The sequence below is a fragment of the Oncorhynchus keta genome, chromosome 16 (assembly GCF_023373465.1).
Source record: "Oncorhynchus keta strain PuntledgeMale-10-30-2019 chromosome 16, Oket_V2, whole genome shotgun sequence".
NCBI classification, from domain to species: domain Eukaryota; kingdom Metazoa; phylum Chordata; class Actinopteri; order Salmoniformes; family Salmonidae; genus Oncorhynchus; species Oncorhynchus keta.
This window is the reverse complement of record NC_068436.1, coordinates 4,175,740-4,202,390: the sequence shown is the minus strand read 5'-3', so window position 1 is coordinate 4,202,390 and position 26,651 is coordinate 4,175,740. Positions and strand designations below refer to the sequence as shown.

The following is a 26,651-nucleotide window of genomic DNA, read 5'->3' as shown; positions in this document are numbered from 1 at the left end:
CTTTACATGTCCCATTATGGCGTCTGAGCGCACGGGCAGCGCCAGTGAGGCAATCTCCATTTTGATGTAGTACTTTTCCTTCTCTACTACTTCTATGAGTTGGCAAAAAAACCTGCAAGGGTGCTGTACAGAAACCCAGCCTAAAACCCCAAACGGCAAGCAATGCAGGTGTAGAAGCACGGTGGCTAGGAAAAACTCCCTAGAAAGGCCAAAACCTAGGAAGAAACCTAGAGAGGAACCAGGCTATGTGGGGTGGCCAGTCCTCTTCTGGCTGCGCCGGGTGGAGATTATAACAGAACATGGCCAAGATGTTCAAATGTTCATAAATGACCAGCATGGTCAAATAATAGTAAGGCAGAACAGTTGAAACTGGAGCAGCAGCATGGCCAGGTGGACTGGGGACAGCGAGGAGCCATCATGTCAGGTAGTCCTGGGGCATGGTCCTAGGGCTCAGGTCCTCCGAGAGAGAGAAAGAAAGAAGGAGAGAATTAGAGAACGCACACTTGTATGTTGCCTTAATACCTCTTCAAACAAGGTTAGTGATTTAATGCCACCTATATTTATGGAACGTTTGCTCACGTGTGTAATTCATTGGCTGATGACCTGGATGGAATCGTGTGATCCTTCCTTCACCGATGGGAAGGCCCAACCAGTTCACCATTTAAAATGGTGGAAGCCCTCAAGCGCAATGTAATTTCCGAATTGGGTTTTATCTTCTGGAGTCCTATCTAACTCTCTGGTGGGAAATTCTCACTTCCCACTTGGTTACTAATGCAGCAATCAAGCCTTACAAGATTAGTGCGTGGGCATGTATAGCTCGCTATATGGACCAATAGAAAGAATTTATGTAAGGCAGGTGCTTAACCTATTGATACTCCCCATCCTGGATCCGGGAGCGTAATCATCGACTGACACTAATTAGCATAACGCAACGGACATAAATATTACTAGAAAATATTCCTATTCATGAAAATCACAAGTGATATATATTGAGACACATCTTAGCCTTTTGTTAAGCACCCTGTCATCTCAGATCTTCAAAATATGCTTTACAGCCAAAGCAAGACAAGCATTTGTGTAAGTTTATCGATAGCCTAGCATAGCATTATGTCCAGCTAGCAGCAGGTAACTTGGTCACGGAAATCAGAAAAGCAATCGAATTAAATCGTTTACCTTTGAGCTTCAGGTGTTTTCACTCACGAGACTCCCAGTTTGATAGCCAATGTTCTTTTTTTCCAAAAATATTATTTTTCTAGGCTAAATACCTACGTTTGTTCACGTTTGGCTGAGAAATCCACCGGAAATTGAGGTCACGGAAACGCCCAAAAAATATTCAAAATTAGCTCCATAATATCGACAGAAACATGGCAAACGTTGTTTATAATCAATCCTCAAGGTGTTTTTCAAATATCTATTCGATAATATATCCACCGGGACAATTGGGTTTTCAGTAGGACCGATTGGAATAATGGCTACCTCTGTATTTTACGCGAGAATCACTCTGAGAGCCATCAGCTGACCACTTACACAATGTAGCCGCTTAAGGGTATTCTTCAACATAAATGCGTAAAACTATGTCACAATGCTGTAGACACCTTGGGGAATACGTAGAAAAAGTAATCTGGTTGATAGCCCATTCACTGCTCAATAGGGACGCATTGGAACGCAGAGCTTTCAAAACATGAGTCAGTTTCGGATTGGATTTTTCTCAGGCTTTCGCCTGCAATATCAGTTCTGTTATACTCAGACAATATTTTTACAGTTTTGGAAACTTTATTAGAGTGTTCTCTATCCTAAGCTGTTAATTAAATGCATATTCTAGCATCTTGTCCTGACAAAATATCCCGTTTACTTTGGGTACGTTATTTTTCCAAAAATGAAAATACGGCCCCCTAATCACAACAGGTTTTAATGTACTAATGTGAAATGGGTGCCCTTTTTTATTTATAGTTTATAGATTATGGTTTGGAGATCGGGTTGCAATTGTGTCATTTTGTTGAAGTATTACTAAAACCAACCTACAATTCCTACTTGGAATTTCTGATAAGGATTCAAATAATGATTACAATTCAGTGAAAATATTTTATTCATGAACATTAAATCCAACAAGTGTTAAGCATAATTAAAGCCAGGGTTTCATTCTAGTGTCACGTGTGAAAATACTAAAGTTATTGCCATTTGTAAAGTACATGCATTGGAATTTCTCCAACAACAAAAAAAGTGTTGCTTAGCAATTAGTGTTGAAAGTCATTTGTTTCCTTTTTTTTTTTTTACATTCATTATGACATTTAAAAAATGGAAATGACAACATTTTGTATATTGCTTGCTTTTTATTTAACTAGTGTTATTTTTAATTCCACCGTCATCTCATCTCTGTGCAGGCAGTAGCAATCAAACAGCCAGACAACATTCTCTGTGTACCCCATACTGTACTGTCTTTAGTCCTCTTATATAGCAAGGCATGCTGCAGAGCTGTCTGACAATCATTTTACTAGTTCTTCAAAGTAGATCGGGCATACTTTTATGAACTGTCTTTATCCCTCTCTTGGTTGTGTTCTTCTCTCGTGCGGTCTGTGTGTGTCTAACATAGCAGGCATAAACGTGTATTCATCTCGGTCCGAGCCTGGAAAAATGGGCGCAATGGGTTATGGTCATTGCAGTTAATTACCACATTGTTGTACTGAACTACGCTGATTTTTTTTTTTTAAATGAAAAACTACAACTCCCTTCAGCCCAGCGTCCCACATAGGCCTTGGCATGATTTCTCTCCTGCAGGAATCGGCGTGCTGGGCTCATGAAAAAAACTAAATGGAATTCAAGTAATTGAACCGAATTTGTCCAATTAGTTGTTTAATAACTGATTTTTTTGTTGTTGGGGTTAATCACTCAGATCTACTGAAAATATTTTAAGAACCCCCTCCCCTCCTCCTCTCTCCCACATATGTAAGACAAGAAAGTGCACTTCAATGGTACCCTCTATAGTGTTGCTCCTCCATATGAGCTCTGTTGGCCCAAGTCTACTCGAGGAAGGCCTGTCGCGCTTGGTTAAACAGCTCAGCCTGTCAAAGACTCCTTTGTGTGGATTGGAGTAAAAACCCTTCCGCAAACAGGCCTATGTGGGTCTATTGAGTTCAACACAACTGTCAGTGAAATTATTTCACCCTTGAAATGCTGCAACGTCCACACCACCGCTTACATATAGCCTAGCAGCAACTGGAACAAATTGAATTTGAATTATTAGTAGTATACTTGTTTGTTGACATTCTTATAATATACTTGCTTTGTCATGTCTTTATTTTATGATTATCTGACGCAGGTGTGGAACGTAACCCAGCTTTTGAATGGAGCAGCAACCTGCCTATCGAGTATTAATGTGATAGGCTGCTGAAATAGTGTTATTTTAGCAGCATTGTAGGGTACTACCTGTCAGCAGAACATGTATATAGACAGGCTGAAAAGTAAAGCATACTGGAGCGTGCACTACACTGAAACGGACGCTTAATTTCAAATGAGGACCGAAGACAAACCCAGCTGGGAAAAGATATAGCCTGTCCGAAATGGCACCATATTCCCTATCACCATATGCTATTTGGTATGCAGCTTAAATCTAAGCAAAAGACACTGAGCCTCATTGGCTCTTTTTAGTGTCAACGATTATCTACTCTCAATGTGTCAATTAAAGGAGGCCAAAACTAAACTTTAAAAAAAGCCTAATTGAATAATAGATCTAATTGGAAATCGTCCAATATCTTCCTATTTAAGCCCAGTCAACTTGTCTGTCTGGACAATCCTCTGTTTGTCCACCCCTTACTGACAGTTGGACCCCCCCCCCCAGGACAGAACCATCAACCAACCACACACCTCCCTCTCCCTCCTTAACCCAATTTGTAAAAACACAACAGATAAGTCTGTCTCGGATCAGGCCCCAGAGTGCTTGTTCGTGTTCAGCAGGGCACATCGAATAAATACATTTAGCAACAAATTAATTTGTGCTGTGGGTCCAGGTTGTAGCATCTCCCCCTTTAACCCGGTTTGAAAGCAAATTCTCCACACTGAACACGTCCGTGTCGGACGGCAGTTTTGGACTGCATTTCATCATGTGGAGGCCCCCTCCCTTGCCTTGTCTTTAGGGTTGCAAGACTTTGGTAACTTAACCAAAATCCTCAGGTTGGAGGATTCTTGGATTTCTTGCCTATTCCTTCTTGATTCTGTTAATCTTCCAACCAGTTTACGGAATCTTGAAAAAGCTTACGGAATTTTTCAAACCTACTTTAAGCCCATTACCACGCTGACTCCAATCCTTTTGGCTGTAAGTGACCTTACTGAACTGCCACTATCACCTCACACACAGCAGCCATTACAACTGCGGATCTGGGTCAATTCTCCCAGCTCCACTGACCCCCAAGGCCCCAGCCTCTCACCACATGCTAAGTGTAAACAGTGTACACACACTAGGGATGTGACAAATGAACAATTTTGCTTAACCTTTAAACTGCACATTTTTTACATGTTTTCTGTTACAATTTGAAGGAAAAAAATCTTAAAATCCAGTGTAAATTCACAATGCAGAATAATGGTCCTGTTACGCATGTAGGAACGCTAAGGCCGGGCAATGAAGTTATATCTACCGCAGTCATATACCCTTGAATGCAACTCGGCTACTACAAGTGTACACTGGATTTTTAACGATGACACAAAACCTTCTCTGGAGATAGTTTCGAAGCGCCACTGAACGGGTATTTTACTTGTCTGTAAAGGAATGCTGCTTCTGAAAGGAATGCCGTCCACTAGGCGACCAGACCTGTCAATCAAATAATCTTGAGCTGCCTGCTCGCAGACCACTCTTTCCTAAAAAAAAAGTATTTTAAAGTTAGTTAAATACTGTGACTTACCAAGACATTTAGTAGAAAGATGAGTCGATTCATAGCGGAAAAGGTTCTGAGGCCCTATACGAGCGGCTCGTTCAGTTTGTCTCAGTTGTTGAAGCTTGTAAATATTTGTATGAACATATGTTATGTTTGCTGAAAATAAACACAGTTGACAGTGAGTACTTTTTTTTGCTGAGTTTATATTTTAATCTTTAACTAGGCAAGTCGGTTAAGAACGTTCTTATTTACAATGACTGCCTACTGGGAAACAGTGGGTTAACTGCCTTGGTAAAAAAAAGTAATTCTGCCCCTTTACATGTCAGCTCGGGGATTTGATCCAGCAACCTTTCAGTTACTGGCCCAACACTCTAACCACCTTGGCTACGGCAGGTCGGCCACCAGACAGACTGAATCAGGACCGTGTACTAGGCCTATCTATCACCAATCAAAAGCTGTATTTCCTGGCTTGCAATGTCTTGCAACGTCAGTAAAGCAGGGCCTATCACCAATGAGTAGGCTAGGATATTCTATACGCTACAGACTGAACACACGCTCGCAACATTAGTGTCGAGAGAGGGCAGGCGAGCCAGCTGCAATGTGATTTAACATTTTGTGGGGAGGGGACGATGACAATTTCAGTTAGAGATCCCAATTTCATTCAAAAGTTCACTCACACACAGGCCAACTGAATACCGTTTACAGTTATAGTGGGAGTTAATCTCACGATTACCCATGTAGCCTACTGGCTACTAACACAGGAATGCAAGGGGTTGTTTTTGACAGCAAAGTTCCCCGTTGACTTGGATCAAGCCCAAAGCTTTTAGGAGGATCTGCTGTCTGCCCTGCTGTTTAGTGTTTTATTTTTATTCTGGTTAATTTACTCAGGTTACTGTAATACTGTTACGAGGAGTGATTGAGAGAAAATGAGTTTCAGACTGGGGGGGGGGTAGCCTATGAGCTAGTAATATTATTGTCTGAGTGTTGGTGGGGAAGTCTGCATTAAATACAGAGTGCAGAATGGACCTGTCTGATTTGCATCAGTCATCGCCATGCAGAAACTTGAATCCACAAATTGCAATACAGTCGACGGATTCAAACATTTATTTCAAAGGACATATCTGGACACTTATGGCTACAGAAAGCACTTCTACATACAGCTAAGCTGCCTATGATAGACACTTATTAAAAAAAATGTAAAACAAACTATACTGAAGTAGAAAAACTAGTTTCTAGCATGTTCAGTTGCCTATACAGTCAGTGACAACCCATATGGCCTCAGACCACAGATCACTGCATTATAAATGTCAAAAGGCATGTGGCCAGTACTAGCTAATTAGAGAGGTATAAAGTTACCTTTGCTTGTTAGGTAGCACATTTTGTTTTTCGGGTTTGCAATGCTTGACTTGGCAGAACCCTATTTTCCTCTCTGCTCTCTTCCTTTTCTTCCTGTTTCCAATTGGCCAGGCCTGTTTTTGGCTGGTTGACATGGTCTTTCTCTAATTTACTGCTCTGGCATGTGCCTATTTGAAGGGAGTTGGAGGAGGATGAGAGACTTGGTCAGTTGTTTACAGGCCCAGGGAGTGGTTCTGACCAATGGTAGGCCGGCCCACGCTTGTGTTTAGAATCAGAGAGCGAGGACTCTTCTTGTGTATGTGCATACTGTACAGCAATCTGTTACGGCTTTTACACCCTGTAGGAATTCTCTTCACTTGTTCCATGTACTGACTGCTAGCTCATTTGAATGATTGACGTACCTGTGGGGTCCTGGCTCATACAGCCCTTCTAGGAGAACAGGCACACGGGCTTTGTCCCAAAGTGCGCTACTTTTAAACTGGGCCCACTGGGCTCAGAAGTAGTGCAATATCTAGGGACCAGGGTGCCATTTTGGATTTAGGCACTCATGGCCAGTAAAAGTAGTTTGGCTGGTGCTAGCTCCACTCCAGTCTCCAGACAGTGCTGGATCTGCTCTGTGGTTGGGCCACCCTCCTTGTCCCTGTAATCTATAGGGCCATACCTCCTCTTAGGGCTCTCCAGTGGGCTTTGTAGGAGGGCTCTGAGGTATTTGTTACACCCTTAGAAATTCCTGCTCCTCTTGAGGGGTCATTTAACTGGCTGGGCCCAACACTGCCATATGTAGTCAGACCCATGCAGAGGATTAGCGACAAGGAGGATTGAAAAAGCCCCCACGTCAGCATCCCCCCATATGCCCTTTGCTTGCCCCCCACCACTACTAGGGCTCCACTTAATGTGTTGTTGTTCCCACAGGATGCTTACAGTACACTGGGACTTGTCCTTTTCCCTGGCTCCATACACATGAGGGAATTACGTTTTTTGTTAATCCTCTAACAGTCTTAACTAGCAACTGCACCTGTGGGCTGAATGGCTGGTGAGTGCAGGAGAGTGTGTGTCTGTCAGTGTGGCTTGTGTTGTATGGTCCGTGTCCATAATAAACTGGGATTAGTGGGTTTCCCTGGTGCTGTAAGGGCAGAGGCCTTTGAGTCTTCTGTGTGCACAGGTTACCATGTGCCTGCTAAAAGGGTCGCCGCACAACTGTTTAATATTTGGAAGTTGGCCAACTATGCTGGCGTAGTCCTGGCAGTGTGTCTTACTGTGATTGGCATAATGCATGTAATTATCTCGTTCTCCTGGTCTGTTATTGTAGCTCAAAGGTGTTTCGAGACTTTGGTGTAGACTATTAGGTGCGTTTTGGTTTGCATATGTTGTGTACGTGTGGACTAGCCTCTGTAAATGACCTTATTAAGCTATGTAGTGTGAGCAGCCACCAGCTGGTAACGTCCCACGGGGCCTGAGCATGCTCTGCTGTTTGAGCTGACGTGTTGTTGATGTTGGAGCTGGAGAGATTGAAGCGCTATCGTTGACCAAACCATTGGCTAGTCGTTTATCACTAGAATGCAAACCCTTTAAAAGCAGATAGGACTGATGGGTTATGCTTAACAGACCAATATTGATCAGAACTGACCTCCGTTCACCCAATTCTTGAGTTGACCTGATAATATAAGGCTTTATCGTAAAATAGGGAGGAGGCTCGACACTTGACAGAGGAAGGTAACGGCCTAGTCTAAAGCTGGACTGTTTACCATTAAGACACCTTTTTATGATTCTGGCTTCATGGGTCTAAGCAGTTTGGTTAGTAAAGCTCTTAAACTCTGTAGGGCCCCATTCGATCGTGCAGTTGATAACATTGCATAATTTTCTTAAAGCAGCAATCAGCAGTTTAAACAACAAAGAACTCCCTGCCACTGTTGGACTAAAGCTGGGGGATGGGCTGGAGAAATGGAACCACTCTCAAATGTATAGACCGAGCTATCAGTGCAAGGACTAGTTTTTATCATGTTTTGAGGCTATACAGTGTTTGTTTACGAACATTGGAGAAAAACAAGCGCATGTTTTGGATTCTGATGGGATAGGACAGTTCAACTAAGATCATGAGGCATTTATAGGTTATATTCAAGATTCAATGGTTACTTGTAATTAAATTAAAGTCACAAAATTGATTGACTTCAGATGGATCCTTAAAAAAAATTAAAGCCACAAGCACACAAAAATAGACACGGGCACATTGACATGGCAGAACCGTGTCCAATGTGAAGCACTTTGTGGTTGTTGGTTTAAAAGGTGCAATATGCAGAAATTGCTCCGCTACGGTATACTGGGGTATTTGAAAATAACCACAGGATGGTTTTTCAATACAGTTTAAACTATTTGTTCAAAGTTTCTGTAAATTATCATATTTGTAGCTACGTTAAACACATGCAGTCAACTAGGAGATAAGATTTCACCTGTCACATTATGAAGCTTACTGTTGAGCCAGTCGTGTTTGTTTGCCAATAACACGATGGGAGAAAGCGGGAGTAGGTGAGTCCAACTGTGTATTAACAGGTGGGCCAGTAACCGGAAGGTCACTGCTTCAAATCGCAGAGCTGTGCCCTTCAGCAAGCCACTACCAAAATTGGTTGTGTAAGTCACTCTGGATAAGATAAAATGTCAATTTTCTGAGTTAGTTCATATTAAGAAATCAGTCAATTGAAATAAATTAATACGGCCCTAATCTATCAATTTCACATGACTTGGAATAGATGTGTATCTGTTGGTCACAGATACCTTTTAAAAAATAAAATGGGCCTCAGGATCTCGTCAGTATTTTTGTGCATTCAAATTGCTAAAATGCTATTGTGTTCGTTGTCCATAGCTTGTCTGCCAATACCATAACCTCACAGCCATCATGGGGCACTCTGTTCACAATGTTGACATCAGCAAACTGCTCGCCCACTCGAAGCCATACATATGGTCTGTGGTTGTATGGCCATTGGAGGCAGCTTATGGTAGAGAAATGAACATTACATTATCTGGTAACAGCTCTGGTAGACATTCCTGCAGTCAACATCTGTTGGCATTGTGTTTGTGATAACTGCACATTTTAGTGGCCTTTTGTCCCAGTACAAGATGCACCTGTGTAATGATCATGCAGTTTCAGCAGCTTCTTGATGCCACACCTATCAGGTGGATGGATTATCTTGGCAGAGGAGAAATGCTCACTTACAGGGATGTAAACAAATGTGTGCAAAAACTGAGTAGATTTTCATGCATATGCAACATTTCTGTGATCTTTTATTTCATTAAACATGGAACACTTTACATTTGCATTTATTTTGCTTCAGTGGATTAAGTTTAACTTTTTTGCTTCAATACAGTGATCAGGGGAGTGCAACTTTTTTCCTTCACAGAAAAAATGCATTGGTGCAACACATTCGGCAGAAAATGGCTTAATTTTCATCGGATAACAGAAGTGCAAATGCTATTTGGCTGGCAGCCACAATTTTTCATAGCAAGCTCATATAATTAAGGTCTTCTTTTCTAATGTTTATCCTAGAAAGAATGTAGCCAGCTACATTTCCCAATGTTTAGCTTAAATGTATCTTGCATTTTACCTGAGAAAAGTAGGCTACACCGAAAATTAGAGGAGAAAAGTAGCTACACAGCCGGAGCTCTTTTCTCAGTGGAGAAGTGCAACTGAAGCACAAAATTAGTCTTGAGACCGAGCAGAAATGACATTCCTCCCCCCCTCTTCTCCCCAATTTCGTGATATCCAAATTGATAGTTGATCTTGTCTCTTCGCTAGAGGCGGAGTTATGCGTCCTCCGAAACATGACCCGCCAAGCACCGCTGCTTCTTAACACTGCTCGCTTAACCCGGAAGCCAGCCACACCATTCAACTGACGAGCGTAGTCAGCGTGCAGGCGCCTGTCATGCCACAAGGAGTTGCTAGAATGCGATGAGTCAAGGAAATCCCCTGGTCAAGCTCTCCCCTAACCCGGGGCTCCCGGTCAAGGGCGGCACCTCAGGAGTGTAGCAAGATGTTTTTTTTGGTTTGTTATCTGTGGCTGAATTAATAAGGAAGACGGGGCATCAGTGTTAGCATTCTGCCGTGTTTGAGAAATCTGTATAGATGCTGCTAGCTTCATTTCCTTGCGTTTTTCTCTCCTCTCAGTTCTCTGCCCATCTGCCACCACTCTTCTCCGAGCAGAGCAGGTAGGCCTGTTGCCTTAGCGACTCCAGAGTTCACACAGACACAGCGTGTACACATGCTGCTCCAGAGCCAGTATTGTTCTTCCTTCAGACAAGCATGCGTCAACTTTGTTCAATGTCTCTCATTCACATTCGCTTGTAAGTTTCCAAACTTACTAAAAATGACAGCCTCCTACCTATATATGTATACCTTTTTATAAGTTAGATTGCTTGTCTTTGTAGTTTGTTTTTTCATTTGCGCTTGTTAGCATATTTAGCTAGCAGCCCCCATGGAAACTAAAACTCACTCACATTTCTATGTGAATTTGGTCAGGTTGCCCAAAAAGTTATTGCAGCTTTAAGCTATTCTCAAAGGTTAACATGTGTCCTATCCATTAAAAAGCCACCCGTCTCAATTTACACTAGACATTGTCCACGGTGCCAAAATAACATTCGTTATCTGTAAGGGAAATAAGTCTCTTTTGAACATTGAGTTGTGAATATTCTCCTTGACTAACTGGCTCTCTCTCTGTAATCTGGACACGTTTCTCATACTTGGGGATTCTGCTTGTGTAATTTGTGGTAGAAGTGTTGGCAGTTGACATCCAAATAGTTGTCATGTTTCCACAGACCTCTAAATCTTCTGAATATCCATCTCCATAATTTGCAACACTGAATGTAGGCTACACAACCAAATGTATACCTCCTGTTGTCAAAGGTGTATTCTTGTCTTTGTTTACCTGTGGCCACTGGGAAGAATTGCACAAAAATGGTTTAATAAAAAATATATATAATATGCAGACATGTATTTAAGCCAACCAGGGTTCAGTCCTGCCGATTCAATGTTATTAATATTTACATGTAATTGATTAAACTCCATACTGCACCTTTAAACTCACTGCCTGTCCTTGTATCCAATTGCAGGGGTGTTATCCTTCGACGATGTGGACCATCCCTATGGCGATGAGGACGAGGCTGCGCTCGAGGCGGAGGTGAACGGCAACTGGACGCCACAGGAGAAGGCGCTCCACGAGGCACGGCTCAAGGCCAAGGCCAAGCGGCGTGTGCGCAAATCGTCATCCCGCAGCGAGTCGCTCTCTGAGTCGCTGTCGGGTGAGCTGGCCGATGGCGACTCCTACAGCTCCAAGGGCAAGGTGCCCGTCCCCAATGACCGCAAGTCCAGGACAGGCAAGGGCCGTGGCCTGCCCAAGAAAGGTATGTGCTAATAACCTTTGAGATGGAAGACTAAATGGGGCCTGCCTTTGAAAGGTCTGTGCTAGGCTAATAATGCTAACTATGCTAATAATGGTTGAGATGGAAGTAATTTACTCTAAGCCCTGGTGGTCTCGTGCTAGTTTTGGTCTGGGGCCATAACAGTTTGTTTAGGATTGAAGTCTGGTAAACTGATCATAGAGCAGTAATCTCCCTGGGTTCACAAAACCCATATTCTAAACGTGTCTATAGTGCTAACTGACTAGCACTGATGTTGATGTGGTCCTTAAACTACAGGTGGCGCAGGGGGTAAAGGTGTGTGGGGAGTAGCCGGGATGGTGTACGAGGTAGAGGAACCAGATGTCAAGGACCCCAACTACGACGAGGTTGCACAGGTGAGGTGTACGTGTGTGAACACCATGAGCGCTCTCCAACCTATACAATAGAGCCTCTGCACGCACCCCTCTTCTCCTGTACACCAGTGTCCCACGTTGTTACGACAACAGTTGCTTAGATGAGGGGTCTACTATGGGCCAGGTTCTTTCGGTCTGAGGATTGTTGCTTATAATTTTTTATATTTTTTACTTTAAACACATCAGTTAAAAGTGGATATCACAGGCTTTGTTTGCTATCCTGTGTAGTGGGAAAGTGCCTCCAAGGCTAATGTTTAAGAGAACCTAGAAAAATAACGGTACAAATTGCAGTTTGGCCTTGAGTGCCGCTGTTTCAGAAACAGTACTGGAGCAGTTGTCCTGTGGCAGAAGATAACTAGGACAGAGTTGGTGACACTGGAGCGCAGCTCTACTGACCTCTAAAAGCATATAGCCCTATGGGCCTGCCCCTGGTCAAAAGTAGTGAACTATATAGGGAATAGGATGCCATTTGGACGCAACATTCTCTTGAGACACACAGGTCTGCTCTCCAGTATATCCCAGTAGTAGTGTGTCTGGGATCCCCACTAGCTAGGTGGTAAGGGAGTGGTTAGGGTCACATGGATCCTGTTTGACCCATGGGTCCTCCTCCCTTCCTGGAAGTAATCGCTCATCAATCACGGCTGGGTCTGTGGAAGTTAAATGGTGTGATCAAATTCAATCAAGTTAGATCAATGGTTACTTTAAGGGAGTTGCAGAATATTTTAAAGTATTCCAACAATACCAGAACAGGTCATTGGTGCAGTCTGAACATTTGTGGTTATTCTTAAAGGTCAAGTATACTTCTGAAACCGGGAGGGGAAAACAGGAAAGTGAGTCAGTGTGTTGGGTAATGGCTGAAACCCTCCCTCCCTCTAGTAATATTTTCCCCTCTTTTCAACGTAGGTCAAAACAATAGAGGTCTCACACTCCGCTCTCGTTTCCTGAAGCCCTGCTCACTGAGGAAGTTTGCTTTCTCTTGAATCAGCCAAAGGCACTCATCTGCCTAAATTTGATGGCAGTTATTGACCCTTGCAATATACCTTAAAGGCCCAGTGCAGTCAGTGATTTTTCTTCCTGTGTTTTACATAGATTTTGACCCAAAGTTGGAATAGTACTGTGAAATTGTACAAATCATGAATTTGCCCTTTTTTTAGTTTAAAAACTGTTTGAAAAGACCACCTGACATTTCTGCCTGTTTTGGTGGGAGTTTTGGCCTTCCATGTTGACGTCACTATGTAGTAAATTAGTTTTCGCCTCACCACTTGGACAGACCTAGCAGAATTCTTGCTTGAAAAATGTATCTTTGCTAAGAAGCCATTTCATTTATTTTTGACCATTAATTGAAAACAATCACAGTAAGGTACTTCATTGTTACCCAGAAATGGTTTGATATTGAAATAACAACAGCTGCATTGGACTTAACAAATGCATCAGTAGCATTTCAGAATTACAGGCTAATCCTGCCTAATGAGCGGGCCGGCCATGTTATTAGATGGCTATTCCTGACCTATAATGTCTGTTTCATTTTGAAGGGAGACACTGTGTACGCAACAGTTGTTCCAGAGGTGGACGAGAGGGAACTGGAGAAGACTGTCAACCCCATCGTACGGGAGTACTTTGAGCACGGGGACACAAAAGAGGTCCAAGTAAGTGTTTGATGTTGTACTAAAGAGAGGAAGAGGTGGGTTATTTGAGGAGGCCTTCAGGTGATGGTGCATCCATTTTCGTTTACTGTTTTGTCCACGCAGAGTTCCAACATGTCATTTTACTTCACGTTAACTGTCTTTATGTGCGTGTTTCTCTTTCTGTGTGTGTACCCTAACCCCCTCTTCCACTCCCAGATGCTGCTGAAGGAGCTGAACCTGGGCCACCACAAGTACGAGTTCTCCAGCCTGGCAGTGTCCCTGTCTCTAGAGGGGAAGGCCAGCCACCGGGAGCTCACCTCCAGGCTGCTCCGTGACCTGGTCGGCAAGGTGCTCTCGGAGTCCGACATGGCCCGCGCCTTCGACAAAATCCTCAAAGAGCTGCCTGACCTTATGCTGGACACGCCAGAGGCTCCACAGGTACTGGATTGGGGGAAAATACATTGTCTTCGTCACAAATGGCACTTTATTCCCTATTTAGTACACTACTTTTGACCAGGGACCAAGGGTCTCTGGTCTGAAGTAGTGCACTACATAAGGAATAAATGGGGTGCCATTTGTTATGCAGTCTTTGTACATTTTCTTTAAGACAAATTATAATTTGTCATGCTGCTTTAAACCCAATCCCATTTTTATTTACTTAGAATAACCGATCGTATACCGTAGGTTTAACCTTTAACTCTCTCCAACTCTACAGATGCTGGGACAGTTTATTGCCCGAGCCATCGCAGACCACGCTCTACCTATGGCATTCCTGGACCGCTACAAAGGCAAGGTGGACTGCGACCACGCTAGGTGAGCAGGGGTTAGAGGTCAATTCTCATTATAAATGTTGATAAATTCAAGTGTTATGCATTAAACTTTAGATAGACGTCTACCTTAATGCAACCGCTGTGTCAGATTTTTAATCTGAGAACAGCGCTCAGAGCCCAATCCAGCCAGAGAAATATCCACCATGTTGGGTATTCAACATTATTCATAAATAGCATTATAAATATTCACTTACCTTTGATCTTCATCAGAATGCACTCCCAGGAATCTGTTCCACAATAAATGCTTGTTTTGTTCGATAATGTCCATTTATGTCCAATAGCTTCTTTTGTTAGGGCGCTTGATAAACAAATCCAAAAGCACAATCTGGTCCAGTTGGACGAAAAGTTCAAAAAGTTATAATACAGGGCGAAGAAACTTGTCAAACTAAGTATAGAATCAATCTTTAGGATGTTTTTATCATAAAAGTTCAATTATGTTCCAACCAGAGAATTCCATTGTCTGTAGAAAAGCAATCGAACGAGAGCTACCTCATGTGAAAGCGCGTGACTGAGAATGAGGCTGCAGGCAGACCCCTTAGTCAAACAGCTCCCATCCGGCCCCCCTTCACATGAGAAGACTGAAACAACATTCTAAAGACGGTTGACATCGAGTGGAAGCCTTAGGAAGTGCAAAATAACCCATATCCTATTGTGTATTCGATAGGGGTGAGTTCAAAAACTACCAATCTCAGATTTCCCAATTCCTATTTGGATTTTTTTTCTCAGGTTTTTGCCTGCCATATGAGTTCTGTTATACTCAGACATCATTCAAACAGTTTTAGAAACTTCAGTGTTTTCTATCCAATAATAATATGCATATATTAACATCTGGGACTGAGTAGGAGGCAGTTCACTCTGGGCATGCTATTCATCCAAAAGTGAAAATGCTGCCCCCTATCCCAAAGAAATTGACCTTAGATCTGTGGCCAACAAGGAACATGGGGGGAATAGCCCACTCCACATCAAAGCGGTGGTTACCTACCTCTGTCGCTGATGTCATAAGATAATCGCTTAAGAACCGCCTGATAAGGGGCCAGGGTAAATGTTTCCGTCTTCTCACCATGAAAGCGTAGTCATTCTCCAAGCAACTGAATGATCCCTCTCCAGAACTGATTGTAGCCACATGTCATGCCTAGGATTACCATTTTTGGTTTTACCTAATGTTTAATCTCCCATTTTCTGTTAGCTGCACTACTCCAACCTGAATGCAAATTCCAATGCAAATTATACTGTTATTTATTCTGATGAGTTGGGAATGTCCATGTTGTAGTTAACCTGCTGTTACCTGACACTGTTTTGTAATACACATTCCCTGGCCAATTTCATTCAGAAAATCATTTTGTTCTGAATTCATGTGACCATGTTCAATATCTAGCCGTGACTTGTCACGTTCCCCCTTCTTCTCATTGCGTCTCCGTGGTTATGGTCACGAGGATGACTGTTGTGGTTATTCCCCTCCCCACAGAGCTGCGTTGGACCGCGCGGCGGTGCTCCTTTCCATGAAGAGGGAGATGGTGCGGCTAGACAACGTGTGGGGCGTGGGTGGTGGCCTCAGACCTGTCAAACACCTCGTCAAAGAGGTAAGAGGCCCTCGCTGCCAAGAAGACCTGGCTCCCTGCCTGCCAATCATCACATGCCAGTGTTGTATCTTGTGACTCATAACAAAACATTCCAGTTTGACAAGCAACCGGATGTTGTCTCTGCACGCATGACATGTGATGCCTTGTTGGAAGTGATAGGAGAAACCTAATGAGAATCAAATATGGGTAAATGGCAAAACCTGGGTTCTGTTTATTATTTGAAGTGCAATATATTCAGCTAACACCCATCTATCAGAGCTAGAAACATGCAAAACCAATCAATGGAGAGCTTTGTTATATTTCTCTGCAGCCTTTCATTGTGGGTCAACTGTATTTACACACAGTCGAGATTACCTTTTTTGTTCTCTCCACCTGAACTGATACTCTCGGTGCAGAGACGGGCTCTGTCAGGCTGTGTCCCAAATGGCACCCTATTTACTATATAGTCCCCAAATGTTGTGCACTAAACATGGAATAGGGTGCCATTTGGACACATACTGCCTGTCTGGTGTTCTGGATCTGCACTCGTCTGTTATGTAACGTAAACACAACAAGGCGGAGAGAGAACTGCATGCTGGGAAAAGAGCCACGGGAAGCCCTGCTAGGCTGATGTCAGCACAATGCTGTCCCTCAGAGCTTGGATCTGACTGCAAAGCCTGGAACAAAGAGGCCAATGCTCACACTCACAGGGACACACACCGGAGTGCAGGTTTTCAAGTCATGAGGGGTGTGTGCATGCATTTGTATAGTCTAGAGTGGTCAAAGGGGCCTTTGCTCCCTGAACTAAATGGATAATTTGGCACCCGTGTGTGTGAACGTGCACGGCTACACACACGCATGTGATGTGTCAGGAATGAGTATGCAGAGCAAGAGTATTGTGTAACTCATTATACGTTAGTCTCTGTAGGCTGCAGACTCCAGACCAGGTTTAAATTTCCTGCCTGTCCTTGTTGGGCCTCAGGCCCTGATCGAGTGGGTCTTCACTGGGCTACAGAGGGCACACAGCCTGCCAGAACAGGAGCTACTAGCGTGCGTGCCAAATGGCACCTTATCGCCTGTATACTGTATACTGCATTACTGACCAGAGCCCTACGGGTCCTGGCCAAAAGTAGTGCACAACATGGGGGATAGGGTTATTAGGGAAACAGATTTTGCCTCTTTCGTCTGGGTTTGATCAAATCGCTCTGCCACAGACTACATTGAGGTCAAGAGTATGGATATTAAGAGATTTGAATAGCAGTATCCCCCTGCGGCGTTTTCACACGGATTTGGTACTGTGGTGAGGTTCCCTGGAGCTTTCTTTCATGACCTGGAAATAACCGTTTCAGGGTGTGATTTGACAACACGCTCCAAGAACCGGATGATACAGGGATGTGTGTGTAGAGTCAGACAAGTGCCCTTATTCCCCTGGGTGTGTGTAGAGTATATTTGTAAACAAAGCTGCCTGTGACTACTGCACAAACATTTAAGCCAGAGTTTATTGAATACCGTACCATTGAATACACAAACCGAATAGGACTGATAAGTCAGTGCTGTGAGTGACTAGGAGTCTTCGTGAGCATCCTTTGTGTCCCAAATGGCACCCTATATCCTTTAGTGTACTGCTTTTAACCAGCGCCTATAAGTAGTGCACTTTAAAGGGAATTGGGTCAGGGTGCCATTTGGGACACAAGTCTGTGTCTTGTCTGGCTTCTCTTAATCTGGGCTTTTATCCCCCTGGCCGTGCCTTTATGCCCTTATTCTCACCACTTAAACACCGTCTGCCAGAGGACCGGATTGGTATTGTATGGCAGTACCATGCTTACTGCTCAGGGGTGAAGCCTTGGTCACGAGATTGAACACCTGTTAAACCCCCAGCGGCAGCAACCGCTGGAACCCTGCTCCTATTTCACTATGGAGGGGGGTAGTCGGCAGTGTGCCTGCTCCAGCTGAGGGATGTTTGGAGAGGGTGTGTGTTTGGGGGGCTAGGTGTTCTCTCCTGCAAGTGCATTCCATAAGAGATTGTTTACAGCTGGGGCCGTACCAACAGAACCAATAATGCTATCCCAGACAACAAAGACAAAAAAATGTACTTGGTCGACTGAGTCTCGTCTGTTCTTTCGACCAATCGATTGGTTACAACATTTTTTTCATATAGACACATCCTGTGTTTTAATCTAATCAACTATACGCACTGAGCTTGTCTGATGCTTTAAGTGCACCGTTTGATGAAATGACACATGACTAGAGGGAGTCCGACCGCAATTGATTGTGCCTGGCCGGGCTCAGACTTTCTGCAATAAAAAAAATTAAACTGACTGACCTATTGTCTCTTTCCCTGCTGCAGCGACCACGCTTTCGGTGGTACTGTACCGGCAAAATAATTATAGCCATTTGACTGAACGGTTCTGTTACCAAAATGATTTGTTCAAGAAAACATTCCTTATTCCCTCAACCCTTGCTCTCCTTACATGACAGGTGTATAAATCGCATCGGGCCTGACATTACATTAATACATTTGTTATAAACTGTGAACACCGGAATACATATGTGAGAGCAAAATGGATGACGTGAAAGTTGAAATGGGGCAAATCTTGGTGTGGCCCTTAATTACAGCAAAGACTAAAGTCTCATGCATTTGTGAATGCAATTGCCGACATGGAGCGGTTTATTTATTGTTTACGCTAATTAGTCACTTATTTTAAAACTAAAAATCCTTGATTGCATTTCAAATCATGACTCACATCTGCTGATGTAAAAATTGGTTTATAAATAGATTTATCAAAGTGCAAATACAGAAACTCAGCCTAAAACCCCAAATGGCAAGCAATGCAGATGTATAGGCATGGGGGCTATGAAAAACACCAGAGAAAAGCAGGAACCTAGAGGTACCTGACTGAGGTGGGACACTGCCATTAACTTAATTGGGATAGGGGGCAGCATTTTCACTTTTGGATGAAAAGCATGCCCAGAGTAAACTGCCTCCTCAGTCCCAGATGTTAATATATGCATATTATTAGTAGTATTGGATAGAAAACACTGAAGTTTCTAAACCTGTTTGAATGATGTCTGTGAGTATAACAGAACTCATATGGCAGGCAAAAACCTGAGAAAAAAATCCAAACGGGAAGTGGAAAATCTGAGGTTTGTAGATTAACTCAGCCCCCTATTGAAGATAGTGGGATATTGGTTGTTGCACTTCCTAAGGCCTCCACTAGATGTCAACAGTTTTCAGAATGTTTGATGCTTCCACTATGAAGGGGGGCTGAATGAGAGGGGAATGAGTCAGAGGTCTGCCAGCAGCCACGAGCTCAGTCACATGCATTCACATGAGGTAGCTCCCGTTCCATTGCTTTTCTACAGACAATAGAATTCTGGTTGGAACATAATTGAACTTTTATGATATAAACATTCTGAAGATTGATTTCAATACATCGTTTGATATGTTTCTACGACCAGTAATAACTTTTTGGAATTTCTGTCCGACCTTTCCGCTGGAAGTTGCACGTGCGTTAAGATTTGTTTACCAAACTCCCTAACAGAAGGAGGTATATGGACATAAATTCTGAACTTTATCAAACAAATCAAACATTTTATTGTGGAACTGGGATTCAAAGGTAAGTGAATATTTATAATGCTATTTCTGACTAATGTTGACTGCGCAACATGGCGGATATTTATTTTGGCTGGTTTGGGCTCTGAGCTCCGTACTCAGATTATTGCATGGTATGCTTTTTCCGGAAAGTTTTGTTGAAATCTGACACAGCGGTTGCATTAGACGTTTAACTAAAGTTCCATGCATAACACTTGTATTTTCATCAACATTTATAATGATTATTTCTGTAAATTGATGTGGCTCTCTGCAAAATCACTGCATGTTTTGTAACTACTGAACATAACACGCCAATGTAAAATGAGAGTTTTGGATATAAATATGCACTTTATCGAACAAAACATACATGTATTGTGTAAAGAATGAGTGTCATCTGATGAAGATCATCAAAGGTTCGTGATTAATTTCATCTCCATTTGTGCTTTTTGTGACTCCTCTCTTTGGCTGGGCAACTGGCTGGGTTTTTCTGTGACTTGGTGGGGACCTAACAATCGTTTGTGGAGCTTTCCCTGTAAAGCATTTTTGAAATTTGACACTGGCTGGATTAACGAGAATTTTATCTTTAAAGGGGTGCCTAATAGTTGTATGTTTGAGAACTCTGTTGATTTGTATTTGGCGCCCTGCAATTTCATTGGCTGTTGGCTAGCAGAACCCCGTTTCCAGACAGGTTAAGGCCAGATTGTTTTTCAAGATGTTCATAGATGACCAGCAGGGTCAAGTAGTAATCAGTGGTTGTAGAGGGCGCAACTGGTTATTACCTCAGGAGTAAATATCAGTTTGCTTTTTATAGCCGAGCAATCAGAGTTCTAAACAGCAGGAGAGGGAGAGTTGAAAACAGCAGCATGTCCAGTGAACAGGTCAGGGTTCCATAGCCGCAGGCAGAACAGTTGTCACTGGAGCAGCAGCACAACCAGGTGGACTGGGGACAGCCAGGAGTAATCAGGCCAGGCAGTCCTGAGGCATGGTCCTGGAGGAGAGGGAGAGCGCGAATTGGAGGGCGCATACTTAAATTCACACATGACACCAGATGAGGAGAATTACATCAGATATAACAGACTGACCCTAGCCCCCCGGCACAGACTATTGCAGCATAGATACCCCCGGACAGGGTCAACCCGGCAGGATATCACCCCACCCACTATACACAGCTTCCACACCACTAGAGGGATAAACAGACCAACGTACTACCCTGAAGGAGCTAATTATAGCCTACGAAGAGCTCCTACACCGGCACGACCCCGAGGGGGTGCAAAATCGGACATGATCACGTCAGTGACTCAACCCACTCAAGTGAAAGTGCACTAGTAAGCCAGTGACCCAGCCCCCGTAATAGGGTCAGAAGCAGAGAATCTCAGTGGAGAGGGGAGCCGGCCAGGCAAAGACAGCAAAGATGGTTCGTCGCTCCAGTGCCTTGCCGTTCACCTTTGCACTCCTGGGTCAGACTACACTCAATCATAGGACCTACTGAAGAGATGAGTCTTCAATAAAGACTTAAAGGTCAAGATCGAGTTTGCGTCTCACGTGAATAGGCAGACCATTACATAAAAATGGAGCTCTATAGGAGAAAGCCCTGCCTCCAGCTGTTTGCTTAGAAATTCTAAGGACAATAAGGAGGCCTGTATATAACCCTATACAATTTCAGTAGCATGTCTTGATCTGATGGACTGTGCCATCCCCACTGCCTACACAATAGATTTGTCTACTCAGACAGGTGTCTTGTACACCATGCCATTTAAAAAAATATGTTCAACTAAAGACTATTGTCGACCAACAGCCAGCGAAGCACCAAGTGTTTGCGGAATTGCAGTTGTACTCAAGGTTCATAACTGAACAGAAATGAGGGTTGAGTACTACACACAAAACCAGACATTGTTTGTCATTGAGCATCGTGATTGACTATTTGCTCCATTTGTCCAGCCAGTAATCGCTTGGGAGTCCTCTCCCCGATTCATGATTACCTTTTGACAGGGAAAACCTTGCACTACCAAATAAACCAGGCCCGGTAGTCACTGCTGAGAAATGTCAAACTATAGATAAGATTCATATTTTATCTATTGGATTTACGCTTTAGTTCAGTGGGATAAGTCTTCGATCCTTGGTCGGTCAAATCCACATTGGGCAGTATTTTCACCATGGGTGGTGAAAGATGGAGTGTTTTGATTCATACTTTATCGATATGTGTTTCAGATGAACTTTCTGCTGAAGGAGTACTTGGTATCGGGAGAGGTGAAGGAGGCGGAACGCTGCCTGCGGGACCTAGAAGTACCTCACTTCCACCACGAGCTTGTCTACGAGGTAAACACTACTGAAAGCGCTTTGGGTCCAGTATAGAAGGGCACACTGTCAAATGTTTTGCAATAGAAGGCAAAAATGTTATTTGGCAACCATATCAAAGATGTTCTAATAAGAAAGGCCACATCCTGTCGTTTCCAATGGGGGGCAAGCGAGCCAAGTGGGTGGGATCAAGTGTCGATGGGTTTTTCAAAGTCTCGTTTATTGGTCTCAGATGGCTTAGTGACGTCAATAATTGTCATTCAAATTAAGTTAAAAATGAGATTAAATTTGAAGACCGAGTAACTAGTCGTTGTTGAGACTTAACGCCACCAAGATAAATATAGTTCAATTTGATACATTATCTAAATTAGATCAAATGTTTTGTAGAGGACATTAGCTAAAGTAATGTTACTGTTTGTAGGTAGCTAAAAGTTAGCTATTGTAAAATGCAAGAGAACTGTATCTAGATATTTTCTGTTTAATTTTTTTTTTTTTTTTTAACTGCATGGAGATCAAATGTTTCATTGAAAATTAGCTAAATCCATCTAGCTCAATCTTCTCACACTGCTGGCCACTGGGCTTCCTCTCACTACCATATTTGGTAGTGAGAGGAAAAGCCAACCAGATGTCTCTCATTTATACATCCGGTGAAATCTCTTCTTTTTTTTTTCTCTATACTGAACATTGTCTTTGCTGTCAGCACAAGGATATTGATAGCGCTACTGTACTTTCAATAGTTATGTAGCTAGTTGGCTATGTGTGCAATGTTGAATATGTGTGGCGTAATCTTTTTAATAATGGTAAGACTAAGTAAAACCTTTTTAATAATTGGTGCTTCTACACCTGCATTGCTTACTGTTTGGGGTTTTTAGGCTGGGTTTCTGTACAGCACTTTGAGATATCAGCTGATGTACGAAGGGCTATATAAATACATTTGATTTGATTTAAGTCAAACATATCTTAAATGCATCTACGGTCCATTCTGCTGCAAATAAAGTTTGATTTGTTTGTCTGTTATCTTGCAAACTATTACTTAACATTATTCCATCAGCAACAGTATCCTAGATACTAATTAAATGTAATCTGTTACTCAAGATTGCCAAATCCATGCAGTATGGTGAGAATTGAAGCAATGATGCCCCAATGTGGTTAAATAAGGGATTGAAACCTCACTGAAAATAGCAAGATGACCAGTGCCTTTTGTCATTCTTCCTCCACTCTTCAGTCTCATCTTGGTCAAGCTGACAATCCACATAAGAGAATTTAAAACTGTCCATGACATAACCGGTGTTCCAAATGGCACACTGTTCCCTTTATAGTGCGCTGGGCAAAGGTAATGCACTACATAGGGAATAGGGTGCCATTTAGGGCACTTTATTTTATTTTACAACATTTTGTACATGAAACATCCTGTTCAGACATTAGCATGAACTCTAATGCATTTTCTTCTCCTGGCTGGTCGCCAGGCTGTTGTCATGGTGCTAGAGTCCAAGGGCGACACGGCCGTCAAGATGTGTAAGCTCCTCCAGGCCTTCTGGAAAATTGGCCTCATCACAGTGGACCAGATGAACCGGGTACGTCCCCTTACGCACCAGAAAGTACCACCAAATTCACTGGTAGCACTAGCACACAAAAATAACTTGAACTTCTAAACTATTTCCAGTGAAATGCCTGCAGGTTTTCCTTTTCCAGCACTACAATTAACATAGCATGAATCAAATGTTAAATTAGTAATTGTCAACGTCAGATCTTGTGGATTTAAACCCATCCGTAAACATCCTCAGTCGAGGCATATTTACTGATTGCTGATATAGCTACAGTATTCGGTCATATTCTCCCTATAACTACAGTATATATTGTTATTCTCTGTAGTCACTGTCAAGGCATTTGTTTGTTACCTGACAAGCTCTGAAGTGACTGAATTGATTCATCTTTTCTTATATTGCCCTATGATTGGCTTACTCATCAAGTATTGTGTTGTAACTTCCAGGGCTTCCAGCGTGTGTATGACGAGCTGCCAGAGATTAACCTGGATGTGCCTCATGCCCACTCCATCATGGAGTCCTTTACAGACCTCTGCTACCAGGAGTCTGTTATCACCAAACAGTTGAGGGACTCCTGTCCCTCCAGGTCAGTGTGTTGTAAACTCCCTTTCATTTAGTCACTTGGGTATAGTCAGTCCCTCCAGGATTCTGCGATTGCATTTGAGAAAAATCAACAATTCCCTGCATATGAGGGTGAATCACTGCACTATTTCTGCATAAGACTAAAAACATTGACCCATCACTTCAATCAAGTTATTAGCGTACATGTAAACCCACTCAATGAGTATATGAATTACTTTAGAAAAGGCTTTTCACTAGGCCCCAAGTGTTTTATATTGTAAGGCTGAGGACTCGTTTCTAAACTCATTGGTAGCCTATGAAGTACTGAATCACCTGTTCTCTGTCCACCAGGGGGCGGAAGCGGTTTGTGAGTGAGGGAGACGGGGGCCTGATCAAGAACTAGTGTGTAGGAGGGGGGGGTTGCTCGACGCCCCCCACCGCCCCTAGATCCGCAGGCCTGAGGCTGGGCAGGCTCGCGGTCAGACTCCTCTGCTTTATCTCCGACCCACTCATCACCACCACACACTGACATCAGGTGAAGGCGGACCGAGGAGAAAGGACCGGGCGATCTTTTTTTCTTTTTTTTTTTCTCTTTTGGTCATTTTTGTAAGAAAGCAACAAAAAAACATGGTTGGTGATTATTCTTTTCAGTCTGTTCTTTGAGTCTTGAGTTGAGACCATGGAGAAAGGGGGGGGTCAATGGAGTCACTTAAGATGGCATCATGGGTTTAAGGGTCAACGGATAAGTGGAAAGAGGATTATGTATTGTCTTGTGCTGGCCACGGGTTATTTTGGCTTGACATTTTTATTTGCTACACCATTGACTGTCTTAAAATTTTTATTTTTGCTTAGCATGTATAACGCTCATAAAAAAAATACAAAGCACTTGTCAAAAAAGACAACTTGTCAGCATACTGCATTGCAAGCTCTTATGAACTGAATCGCTCTTTGGAATGACCTGGACCTCTGCATTTATTTTTGGCCAAAGCGTTCTGTAATTACATAAAGACAGTTATATTTTTCTTTCTGTTGGTGGTTTTGCTCTATTTCTGTCCACTCCACGTTTGTGTATCTCGATCCTAGGCAGGGTTGTTAAACTGTTTTAAGCACAGCAGCAGTTACAAAAGTCTGTCTGGTTTATTAAAAAAAAGCCCAGATCAGGGCCTTCCTCCTTCCCCTTAGTGGAGGATTCTCCTGACTAGTACACTGTAATTGAGTGTCAGAATGGGAGTGGGGAATCGGCATCTCGAAATATACAGTACAAATACTCAGGATCTCTAGAACCCCTCTTCCTTTCACTGAGCTGTTGATAGACAAACTGGAACGCCATGCAGGCTTTTGTAGTGTGATGTTTCATTCACAAACTCCAACTGTTAGATGTCAACCAGTGGAATCTCTTTTAGGCAGACCTGGGTTTAAAAAGTAGGGTTATCATCAAATACATTATTGCTCTTGATTACACTTGTCTGGTCCAATGGAAACAAATTAGTCTCCCTACCTTTGGCACTCCAGACAGGCTACATCAAAAGCTCAATAAGTATGTGAAAGAAAATACATTTGAACCCAGGTCTGGCCCTAGGAGAGTAAGAAAACAAGTCTTATCGCTGATCGAGTGTCTCGTATGGGAATGCAATGGATTTTCCCTGTCTTTGACCAATGTAAAGTAATAAGCTCCGATTCGTAATGTGAGGGTTCTGGATGGGGAAAACATACAGCTTGTCATTGATTTTTTTAAAATCATAAAACTGGGGTTGAGTGTCATCACCCCCGTTTATTTACATAAACTGGTTTGGGAATGGCTATAACAATGAGCTAGAAGTGAGTGGTCATCGCTACCTAGGGCTCAGAGGATGTGCCTGACGTCAGCGTTTACTCCGAGTCATCAGCTCTGAATCACATGTTCCTGATTGCAATTCTCCATACAATCACTTATTTTAGTGTTTAAATTTTGAGAAGTTCATAACTGATACATAAAGGAAAATCTTTAGTCTTGTTACTTATACAAATCACACAACTGCAGATTGATAAGCATCTCAATCATATTCACAGTTCAATGCATTGTGTCCAGCTTATGTGAATATGTCCAAAACGAATACTGAGGGTTTTTATACATAAGCCCCACAGAGCCATCTTTGTATAGCTATGAACCACTTTTAAAAAGGTTGGAACTGTTTCCAATGCCCTTCCTCATGCAGTTCATTTTACAATTTCAATAAAATTCCATATTTCTCTTCAGTAATATTCTTTGGGGACATTTTTGTATAACCAGTTCCTATCACACGCTACATGATAGTGGTAGTCATATGGCAAATAAATGCTCGATCCATACTGGCTAGAAAATTGATAGGTTTGAATGCTCAACACTGGAATGCGTTGCACAACCTGTCCCAATTCAACTACATTAATTTAAGAATAGTTGCATATTCTGGTTTAGTGAACATTTAGGATAGCATAGTCCCAAATGTCATTGCATCAGTAGTTGACTGTACAGTATGGTTTGCATGGATTCAATGTTGTGACCTCTGGCCAGACAACTCGAGCTGGGGTGTAATCATTAGTCAGTTGCAACGTTCCGTTTTGCAACAAAGGAGTTTAATTTGGACTTAATTCGGGTAGGTATTTCCGT

At 42.8% G+C, this 26,651-nt stretch overlaps 1 protein-coding gene across 1 annotated transcript in view; it reads left to right on the top strand.

Annotated features, from left to right (window-relative positions):
- Positions 1 to 26,260, top strand: part of LOC118395368 (programmed cell death protein 4-like) — a 28,670-nt gene extending 2,410 nt beyond the window's left edge. The window contains exons 3-12 of the mRNA XM_035789116.2: positions 11,319 to 11,609; positions 11,904 to 12,001; positions 13,552 to 13,665; positions 13,861 to 14,082; positions 14,360 to 14,457; positions 15,940 to 16,054; positions 21,834 to 21,941; positions 23,387 to 23,494; positions 23,911 to 24,050; positions 24,377 to 26,260. Coding sequence (XP_035645009.1) covers positions 11,319 to 11,609; positions 11,904 to 12,001; positions 13,552 to 13,665; positions 13,861 to 14,082; positions 14,360 to 14,457; positions 15,940 to 16,054; positions 21,834 to 21,941; positions 23,387 to 23,494; positions 23,911 to 24,050; positions 24,377 to 24,428 — 1,346 coding nt within the window. The 3' untranslated portion in view covers positions 24,429 to 26,260. The remainder of the gene's footprint in view (positions 1 to 11,318; positions 11,610 to 11,903; positions 12,002 to 13,551; positions 13,666 to 13,860; positions 14,083 to 14,359; positions 14,458 to 15,939; positions 16,055 to 21,833; positions 21,942 to 23,386; positions 23,495 to 23,910; positions 24,051 to 24,376) is intronic.
- Positions 26,261 to 26,651: the final 391 nt, after the last annotated feature.